General features: G+C 47.3%; 1 protein-coding gene across 2 annotated transcripts in view; it reads right to left on the bottom strand.

Moving 5' to 3' along the window:
- Nucleotides 1–1908: 1908 nt before the first annotated feature.
- Nucleotides 1909–10937, bottom strand: part of LOC135517701 (uncharacterized) — a 47644-nt gene continuing 38615 nt past the window's right edge. For both annotated transcript variants that reach the window (XM_064942227.1, XM_064942228.1), the window contains exons 5-11: nucleotides 8920–9040; nucleotides 8655–8794; nucleotides 5843–6045; nucleotides 5395–5504; nucleotides 5008–5149; nucleotides 2844–4897; nucleotides 1909–2703 (exon numbers count right to left, since the gene is read on the bottom strand). In XM_064942227.1, coding sequence (XP_064798299.1) covers nucleotides 2696–2703; nucleotides 2844–4897; nucleotides 5008–5149; nucleotides 5395–5504; nucleotides 5843–6045; nucleotides 8655–8794; nucleotides 8920–9040 — 2778 coding nt within the window. In that variant the 3' untranslated portion in view covers nucleotides 1909–2695. The remainder of the gene's footprint in view (nucleotides 2704–2843; nucleotides 4898–5007; nucleotides 5150–5394; nucleotides 5505–5842; nucleotides 6046–8654; nucleotides 8795–8919; nucleotides 9041–10937) is intronic.

Here is a 10937-nt window from a genome sequence, read left to right as displayed (position 1 = left end):
TCTGTCTGGATACTCTACCATAAAGGCCTGACTGGTGGAGTGCTGCAGAGATGATTGTCCTTCTGGAAGGTTCTCCCACCTCCACAGAGGAACTCTGGAGATCTAAGAGTGACTAGGCTTCAGGCTAGGCTAGGCTAACTGCTTCCTTCCTTCCTTCCTTCGTGTGTGTGTGTGTCTTCACAGCTAAAGCCTGAACAGAAACAATAATGTCAATACAAGATCTCTGAAGACAAATACAGCACGATATCAAACAAGTTCAAAACAAACAAACATGACGAAGCTTAAAAACAGTGTACACTCCTTTTTATGCTTACCATAACAACATGGACATTCACTCATACACAAACAGCTGCATTTGAGCAACTTCCAAAAACACTACCGCCCATCTGTCTTTAAAGCTACAGCTTGCGCCATCTTGTTTCTTGAAATGGAAACTAACAAAATATCATATTATCCACCTTCAAGGACCAGTCTCCGAAAGAGGTGAGATTTTTGTACAGTTGTATTCCTCCAGGAGATGTTGCTGGTGCCACGGTGGAGATGTTGTTGTATTCCTCCAGGAGATGTTGCTGGTGCCACAGTGGAGATGTTGTTGTATTCCTCCAGGAGATGTTGCTGGTGCCACAGTGGAGATGTTGTTGTATTCCTCCAGGAGATGTTGCTGGTGCCACGGTGGAGATGGTTTGTTATATTCCTCCAGGAGATGTTGCTGGTGCCACGGTGGAGATGGTTTGTTGTATTCCTCCAGGAGATGTTGGTGGTGCCACGGTGGAGATGGTTTGTTGTATTCCTCCAGGAGATGTTGGTGGTGCCACAGTGGAGGTGGTTTGTTGTATTCCTCCAGGAGATGTTGGTGGTGCCACGGTGGAGATGGTCTGTTATATTCCTCCAGGAGATGTTGGTGGTGCCACGGTGGAGATGGTTTGTTGTATTCCTCGAGGAGATGTTGGTGGTGCCACAGTGGAGATGGTTTGTTGTATTCCTCCAGGAGATGTTGCTGGTGCCACAGTGGATATGGTTTGTTGTATTCCTCCAGGAGATGTTGCTGGTGCCACGGTGGATGGTTTGTTGTATTCCTCCAGGAGATGGTTTGTTGTATTCCTCCAGGAGATGTTGGTGGTGCCACAGTGGAGATGGTTTGTTGTATTCCTCCAGGAGATGTTGCTGGTGCCACGGTGGAGATGGTTTGTTGTATTCCTCCAGGAGATGTTGCTGGTTCCACAGTGGAGATGGTTTGTTGTATTCCTCCAGGAGATGTTGCTGGTGCCACGGTGGAGATGGTTTGTTGTATTCCTCCAGGAGATGTTGCTGGTGCCACGGTGGAGGTGGTTTGTTGTATTCCTCCAGGAGATGTTGCTGGTGCCACGGTGGAGATGGTTTGTTGTATTCCTCCAGGAGATGTTGCTGGTGCCACGGTGGAGATGGTTTGTTGTATTCCTCCAGGGATGATGTTGCCACGGTGGAGATGGTGCCAGGAGACGGTGGAGATGGTTTGTTGTATTCCTCCAGGAGATGTTGCTGGTGCCACAGTGGAGATGGTTTGTTGTATTCCTCCAGGAGATGTTGCTGGTGCCACAGTGGAGGTGGTTTGTTGTATTCCTCCAGGAGATGTTGGTGGTGCAACGGTGGAGATGGTTTGTTGTATTCCTCCAGGAGATGTTGCTGGTGCCACGGTGGAGATGGTTTGTTCTATTCCTCCAGGAGATGTTGCTGGTGCCACGGTGGAGATGGTTTGTTCTATTCCTCCAGGAGATGTTGATGGTGCCACGGTAGAGATGGTTTATTGTATTCTGTTACGCACGCCTCTATGAAGAGGGAACGCAACACCCTGCTACAACTCAACTCTCCGTGAAGTGAAAGAGGTATGGACTGTAGGTGTGAGTAAGGATGACAACAGGCAGAATGTGGTACCGTTTACAAGGACTTTATTCCTTTACATGGTAATATGGGGAAAAGGGGCTGGACGGAACCAAAGCAAAGAAAGTAAATCTCAAAGCCCCCCCTCTCCTATCTTACCTGCCTAACCAATACTTACCTAATTTAGCACCACCTGGTGCCCTAACCAAAATACAGGGGGTGGTCCGCCCAGGTCTTACCTATTGTGCCGAGACAGTGAATATGCTACGGGTATATGTATGCCCGCGGGCCTCTTGCCTAAGCACTCCCTAGGTGCCTTTCCCTTCCCCCCTGGGAACAAATGAAACAGGAGAACATAAATTTCTCAAACAAACTAAGAAACAAAGGACATCAAATAAGCTCTATCTGAGCAACAAACTCACTGAACATACCAACTGCTACTAACAACTAACATAGTAAATTATCCACAGCCATCAGCCTCCTCTCTCAGCAATGATTCTCTATCACATTCAATCTCTCTGCAATGACCTCCCAGCCATGAACCTCCTGAACAGAACACTGGCTTTTATATAGCTTCAGAATGAATGTGTAACTGGAGACAGCTGTGTCTTGACGAGGGGGCGGGGTCAGCTCTCCAATTAGCCATGGAGTCGACCAATCAGCTGCTTGAGGGAATTCAGGAAGCCATTTCCTGAAATAAACACATGCAAATACACAAACTACAACACAGACTGGGGAACGTAACATATTCCTCTAAGTTCTAGAGTCTAGGAGATGTTGGTGGTTCTGTTAGCCAGGCCAGTGAAGAGAAAAGAATCCGTATCACCGTTTGGAACTGCTAGGGACCTATGGAGGGACAGATGAAGACACACATCACATTGGAGGGTCATTGTACGTCACATTCCAGTACCTACAAGTCTTGTGAGGATGGGAGGCCCCCCAGAACCTTGCTAAAACAGTAGTAAAATGGATTGTAGCACTCTCACCTGTGTAGAATAAAGATGACTGTACAGGTCCGTTCTCAGGAGGAAACCCTGGCATCGGACATCCAGAAAAAAGGTTGCCTTCCAACCCCCTCTCACCCAGCGTCAAGCTCCCTTCACTGGGATTATTACAGCTGCCATCCCCCCTGGAGCTCCAGGGAACCAGCTGGGGGCTGGGAAAGGGGCCTGGGAGATGCTTCATGCCCAGGTATGGAGCCCCAGACCAGGCAGGGAGAGCTGCCATCCCCTCCCCTGGCTGAGCCCCTTTGGATAGGGCAGGGATGGGGTTAGGGATGGCAGCTGTGGGGTAGGTTGGGTTAGGAATGGAGGTTTGGGGGTAAGAAGGTTTTGGGATTAGAGATGCTTCAGGGTAAGGCACAAAGAATTTGGGGGCCTGGGTAGAGAAGCTGATTCTACAGTCATTGGAAAGAATGGGAGTGGGCCTGGGTCCATTGGACTGAGTTGGGGCAGGTATGGGACTGTGTGACCTGTTTTGGGCAGGTGTAAGGCCACTGATATTTGAAGGCCTTTTTTCAAACATACATTTGCCTGAGGGTGTGTGTGTGAGTGTTTGAGTTCTGGATGCGTTATTGGACGGTATGTGTGTGAGTGTTTGAGTTCTGGATGCGTTATTGGACGGTATGTGTGTGAGTGTTTGAGTTCTGGATGCGTTTTTGGACGGTATGTGTGTGGTGTGTTTGGGGTGTGTGTGACGGAGTCCATTTACTGGCTTTGCTGGAAAACACTGTGGTATCTGCCAAGGTTGCCATTGTGTACTTTGCCGTGGCTGTTGCCAAGACTGCCTTGGGTCCTGATATGAAGGACCCGGACAGGGCTGCCCTGAGAACTGCCTTTTTGCATCTCCAGTCCCAGAGTGGTATAACTCCAGGCTGGGCTGCACGGTTTGGTCAAAGGCCTCAGGGAGAATATTGTAGAAGTTTGGGAGAGGAACAGGGCTGTGGTTATTAAGGATAATATTTTGGATGGAGGGTATCCAGGACTCCGGTTGGCTGTTAATATGGGATGGTTGTGAGACCGTTTGGTTGCCATGGAGATAGCCGCCACTTCCTTGAGTCCGTTGCCCTGCAAACGGGTGAGCAGCCTTGGGTTGTATGTTTGTGTTTACAACACTGCGTGGCTCTCTAACAATCCCAGGACTACACCCCACCCCGTGCTCCATGCCACTAACAACTCCATTACCCAGCAGCCTCTGCTCTTTATAGCTGTTGAGTTTAGAGGTCATGTGTGGACCACCCATCTGCCATCGGTTCTCACTGTGTGAGCCGTTACCGCCATTGAAGCCCTTGTTGCCTGGCAATAAGGAACTCTGGGAGTGAGGGAACACGCCCAGTGCGTTCGGATTGGCAGTGTTGTGAGCAGGGAGTCTGTTTATTGGCTCAGTGGCCTGTCTCAAGCTGCCTATCACACATCCACCATCATTCTCCCTCATCAGAGCCTCCTCCACGTACGAGAACACATCATTGGCTAAGATATCATCCAGCTTCCCCGTCACATCCTGCTGTTCCATGTTGATCCTGAAGAGGGTGCTCTCCCACTCCCTCAGCTCTGTCTCCTTCAACCTCAGCCCCTCCAGGCCCTCCGCCCCCATCTTCCCCAGGATCTCCCCCAGAGAGTCCATCATGGTTTGGGCTGTGGGGTCTACCAAGCTGGGCCTATGGGGACCCTGGAGCTCCCCGGGGACACTCAGCAGAGCGTGGCTGTCCAGGAAGGCTCTCTCTAGGCCTGGGTCCTGGTCCTGGGGGAAGGCTAGGTCTAAGTCCGGGGAAAGGTCCTGGAGGTCCAGGCTAGGGTCCTGGGACTGAGTGTAAACAGAGTGGTCTTGACAGAGTAGGGACCCCAGGAGAGAGGCAGGGTCCAGGTGCTTGTCCTCAGGGCTGGAGCCTGGGGGAGTGAGGCCTGGGGGGATGGGTGGTCCTGGAGGCATAACGGCAGTATCCAGAGAGGAACAGGACTCATACAGCAGAGCCTCCCCAGTGGCAAAGTTGAATGGAAGCTCTTTTCTCCGCTGACGCAGGTGCTCCTCGCCCTCCTGGTTCCTGTAGATGGGTGACAAAGGTCAAAGGCCACTAAAACATACTTTATGTAAAACATAGCATGGAATGATACAACTATTTTGAGTAAAGATAAATGTCAACAGTAGGCTCACGTCAGGGCTTTCTGTCGAACGACGATGAAGTGGGGTCTCCCTGCCTTGAAGACGACCCTGGCGTTGGCCTGAACCCACACCCACACACCTGCCTTAGTCAGCAGCCTAAAAATGGTGAAACCAGTCTCTCCTGTTTTTATCACTACAGAGAGATAGAGGGGAGGAGAGGGAGAGATAGAGGGGAGGAGAGAGAGATATAGCGAGGAGGAGAGAGAGATATAGCGAGGAGGAGAGAGATATAGAAGGGAGGTGAGAGAGATATAGAGGGGAGGTGAGAGAAAGGAGTCAGACTGCATCATACTGAATGTTGGCTTGCAAAACACCAGATGTAAGCTTCAGAAAATGTTTACTCATGTGTGTGTAATGAGTAACTACAATCTAACTCACTTTTGAGGTGGTTGTCTGCGCAGTACATCATGTCAGCAGCATGGATGAACTGGTAACCTGAGCCTCTAGTGACCAACTCTGTCTCAGAGTAACCCAGCACCACTTTACCTCTGGAGGGGATAGAAGAGACACATGGCACACACACACACACATGGCACACACACACACACACACACACACACACACGGATGTGCAGAGACACACACACAGGTCAATTTATGAAGGTCTGATGCCGTAGCACATATTAATAGAAGAAAACCAACATTGTCCTCTCAAGTTCCCTCTATGTTAGTCCCAGGGAGGGTACAATGTTGTCAGTGATGCTGTGAGATGTGATGAGAGATTGCACACATTGCTTCCCCTTCTTTCAGTACAGTACCTGGTGTCTATACCCATAGGGTTATGGTAAGGGTTAACACACTACAGGGTTTGGGGGTTACTCCAGTACCTGGTGTCTATACCCATGGGGGCGAAGTCCAGTCTGTGTTTGGTCTGGAAGATGAGAGTCTTGGTCCTGATCTCCATGACAGCCGGGGGCTGCAGGGGCGCAGCGATGGCAAGGAGGGCCAGCTGAGCCGGGGTCGTGGCCCCGTCATCCCCCAGCCTCCCCTGACCACACACATACTTCAGACGCCCCTGGAACTTCAACGCCTAGAGGAGAGAGAGAGCTCGTGTTGCATACAGTGATTCATTCACATGTATTTTTAGGCGAGTGCTGTCCATATCATTAATGGATTATGGTTAACCTATGGATCACATTTGATACAGTTGAAGTCGGAAGTTTACATACACCTTAGCCAAATACATTTAAACTCACAATTCCTGACATTTAATCCTAGTAAGAATTCCCTTTCTTAGGTCAGTTAGGATCACCACTTTATTTTAAGAATGTGAAATGTCAGAATAATAGTAGATAAATCATTCTATTTCACCTTTTATTTCTTCAAACGGGAAGACCCATTTGCGACCAAGCTTTAACTTCCTGACTGATGTGATTGAGATGTTGCTTCAATATATCCATATAATTATGATTCCTCATGATGCCATCTATTCTATGAAGTGCACCAGTCCCTCTTGCAGCAAAGCACCACCACATCATGATGCTGCCACCCCCGTGCTTCACGGTTGGGATGGTGTTCTTCGACTTGCAAGCATCCCCCTTCTTCCTCCAAACATAACGATGGTCATTATGGCCAAACAGTTCTATTTTTGTTTCATCAGACCAGAGGACATTTCTCCAAAAAGTATGGTTTTTGACCCCATATGCAGTTGCAAACTGTAGTCTGGCTTTTTTATGGCGGTTTTGGAGCGGTGGCTTCTTCCTTGCTGAGCGGCCTTTCAAGATATGTCGACATAGGATTCGTTTTACTGTGGATATAGAGTGGGGCAAAAAAGTATTTAGTCAGCCACCAATTGTGCAAGTTCTCCCACTTAAAAAGATGAGAGAGGCCTGTAATTTTCATCATAGGTACACTTCAACTATGACAGACAAAATGAGAAACAAAATCCAGAAAATCACATTGTAGGATTTTTAATGAATTTATTTGCAAATTATGGTGGAAAATAAGTATTTGGTCAATAACAAAAGTTTATCTCAATACTTTGTTATATACCCTTTGTTGGCAATGACAGAGGTCAAACGTTTTCTGTAAGTCTTCACAAGGTTACGAAGCCACTCCTTCATTGCCCGGGCGGTGTGTTTGGGATCATTGTCATGCTGAAAGACCCAGCCACGTTTCATCTTCAATGCTCTTGCTGATGGAAGGAGGTTTTCACTCAAAATCTCACGATACATGGCCCCATTCATTCTTTCCTTTACACGGATCAGTCGTCCTGGTCCCTTTGCAGAAAAACAGCCCCAAAGCATGATGTTTCCACCGCCATGCTTCACAGTAGGTATGGTGTTCTTTGGATGCAACTCAGCATTCTTTGTCCTCCAAACACGACGAGTTGAGTTTTTACCAAAAACTTTTGGTTTCATCTGACCATATGACATTCTCCCAATCTTCTTCTGGATCATCCAAATGCTCTCCAGCAAACTACAGACGGGCCTGGACATGTACTGGCTTAAGCAGGGGGACACATCTGGCACTGCAGGATTTGAGTCCCTGGCGGCGTATTGTTGTTACTGATGGTAGTCTTTGTTACTTTGGTCCCAGCTCTCTGCAGGTCATTCACTAGGTCCCCCCATGTGGTTCTGGGATTTTTGCTCACCATTCTTGTGATCATTTTGACCCCACGGGTGAGATCTTGCGTGGAGCCCCAGATCGAGGAAGATTATCAGTGGTCTTGTATGTCTTACATTTCCTAATAATTGCTCCCACAGTTGATTTCTTCAAACCAAGCTGCTTACCTATTGCAGAATCAGTCTTCCCAGCCTGGTGCAGGTCTACAATTTTGTTTCTGGTGTCCTTTGACAGCTCTTTGGTCTTGGCCATAGTGGAGTTTGGAGTGTGACTGTTTGAGGTGGTGGACAGGTGTCTTTTATACTGATAACAAGTTCAAACAGGTGCCATTAATACAGGTAACAAGTGGAGGACAGAGGAGCCTCTCAAAAAATAAATACTTTTTTGCACCATATGGTCCTTTGCTGTTGTTCTGGGATTGATTTGCACTTCTCGCACCAAAGTACGCTCATCTCTAGGAGACAGAACGCGTCTCCTTCCTGAATGGTATGATGGCTGCGTGGTCCCATGGTGTTTATACTTGCATACTATTGTTTGTACAGATGAATGTGGTACCTTCGGGCATTTGGAAATTGCTCCCAAGGATGTACCAGACTTGTGGTGGTCTACAATTCTTTTCTGGGGTCTTGGCTGATTCCTTTTGATTTTCCCATGATGTCAAGCAAAGAGGCACTGAGTTTGAAGGTAGGCCTTGAAATACTTCCGCAGGTACACCTCCAATTGACTCAAATTATGTCAATTAGCCTATGAGAAGCTTCTAAAGCCATGACATAATTTTCTGGAATTTTCCAACCAGTTTAAAGGCACAGTCAACTTAGTGTATGTAAACTTCTGACCCACTGGAATTGTGATACAGTGAATTATAAGTGAAATACTCTGTCTGTAAACAATTATTGGAAAATGACTTGTGTCATGCACAAAGTAGATGTCCTAACCGACTTGGAAAAACTATAGTTTGTTAACAAGAAGCTTGTGGAGTGGTTGGAAAACAAGTTTTAATGACTCCAAACGAAGTGTATGTAAACGTCCGACTTCAACCGTATATGTATTTATCATATCTGTATGTGGCCCTACCAGGAAGCCGGAGGTGTTGTCTAGCAGACAGCGGAAGCGACAGCAGAAGCTTCTCTCTACGAAGAAGCTGTTGTCTGGAGGGATGTGCTGGGGCAGGTAGCTCATAGACTCACCACGAGGCCTGCTGCTAGATTGCCTGGCTGCAGAAGACAGATGACATTCCAATTAGATACATGTTTGAGATACTTGGGACTGTCCTATCAATAGCTGACCAACCACTAAAAGAAACATTTTCATTGTGCTGTGGTCCATGTACTGTACACACCGTCTGGTGCGGCCTCTGAGTCATTCTGGTTTGGGTTGTGGGCGACGTGAAGCTGACACCGGAACATGGCTCTGTCATCTATGTGGATCAGGTGGTACACACTCTGGTGCACCACATCAGACTGGGCAGCATTACATTCATCCAGAAATGAACCCAGAGTTAACATGCAGAATGCTACAAGTGTCATAAACATAGTGCCCAAGACGTCCATAATTCTACATCAAACGATTCCATAATCAATAAATCATGATCAGTGCCTTCGGAAAGTATTCAGACGCCTTGACTTCTCCCACATTGTGTTACGTTACAGCCTTATTCTAAAATGGATTACATCGTTGTTTTCCCTTATCAATCTACACACAATACCCCAATAATAAACAATAATGAAAAAGCAAAAACTGTTTTTATGACATTTTTGCTAATTTAAGTATTCAGTCCCTTTACTCAGTACTTTGTTGAAGCACCTTTGGCAGCGATTACAGCCTCATGTCCTCTTAGGTATGACGCTACAAGCTTGGCACACCTGTATTTGGGGAGTTTCTCCCATTCTTCTCTGCAGATCCTCTCAAGTCTGGCTGGACCACTTAAGGACATTCAAAGAGTTGTCCCAAAGAGACTTGTCCACTCATGTGTTGTCTTGGCTGTGTGCTTAGGGTCGTTGTCCTGTTGGAAGGTGAACCTTTGCCTCTGAGTCTGAGGTCCTGAGAGCTCTGGAGCAAATTTTCATCAAGGATATCTCTGCACTTTGCTCCGTTCATCTTTGCCTTGATCTTGACTAGTCTCCCAGTCCCTGCTGCTGAAAAAACCCTCCCACAGCATGATGCTGCCACCCCCATGCTTTACCGTAGGGATGGTGCCAGGTTTCCTCCAGACGTGGTGCTTGGCATTCAGGCCAAAAAGTTCAATCTTGTTTTCATCAGACCAGAGAATCTTGTTTCTCACGGTCTGAGTCCTTTAGGTGCCTTTTGGCAAACTCCAAGCTGGCTGTCATGTATGTACCTTTTTGTCACGACTTCCACCAACGGTGGTTCCTCTCCCTGTTCGGGCGGCGCTCGGCGGTCGGCGTCGCCGGCCTACTAGACATCACCGATCCATGTTTCCTTTTCCGTTTGTTTTGTCTTTGGTTCATTCACACCTGGTTTTCATTTGCTTTAATTTCTGCGTGTATATTTACATATGCTTCCCCGCTTAGGTTTGAGCAGGATTATTTTCTTGTTGCTAGTGGAGGCTTTCCTCAGTGTATTTCGCGTGTGTTTATTATAGTAAAGGTGTGTTGTGTTTTTGCGCCTTATGGGAGTACTGTTAGTTCCCGTTGTCTTGGGCGTTGTTTTGGGGTATTGTACTGTACCATTTCTTTGGACTTGCCTTTATTAAAATATACGCTACACTGACATCTCTGCTCTCCTGCGTTTGACTCCTTACCTACCTTCAGTGCGTAAACGCAACACTTTTACTGAGGAGTGTTTTCCATCTGGATATTCTACCATAAAGACCTGATTGGTAGTGTGCTGCAGAGATGATTGTCCTTCTGGAAGGTTCTCCCACCTCCACTGAGGAGCTCTGAGAGTGACCATCAGGTTCTTGGTCACCTCCGTGACCAAAGCCCTTCTCCCCCGATTCTTCAGTTTGGCCGGGAGGCCAGCTCTAGGAAGTATATTGGTGGTTCCAAACTTCTTTCATTTAAGAATGATGGAGGCCATTGTGTTCCTGGGGACCTTCAGAGCTGCTGAAATGTTTTGGTACCCTTCCCCATATCAGTGCCTCGACACAATCCTGTCTTAGAGCTCTACGGACCATTTATTCAACCTCATGGCTTGGTTTTTGCTCTGACATGTACTGTCAACTGTGGGACCTTATATAGACATTATGTGCGCCTTTCCAAATCATGCCCAATCATGGAATTTACCACAGGTAGACTCCAATTAAGTTGTATACCCATCTCAACAGGATGCATGGAAACAGGATGCACCTGAGCTCAATTTTGAGTTTCATGTCAAAAGATCTGAATACGTGTTAAT

This window comes from Oncorhynchus masou, chromosome 28, assembly GCF_036934945.1.
Source record: "Oncorhynchus masou masou isolate Uvic2021 chromosome 28, UVic_Omas_1.1, whole genome shotgun sequence".
Lineage (NCBI taxonomy): Eukaryota > Metazoa > Chordata > Actinopteri > Salmoniformes > Salmonidae > Oncorhynchus > Oncorhynchus masou.
Note: the sequence above shows the minus strand (reverse complement) of the source record. Positions and strands in the feature narration are given on the sequence as shown.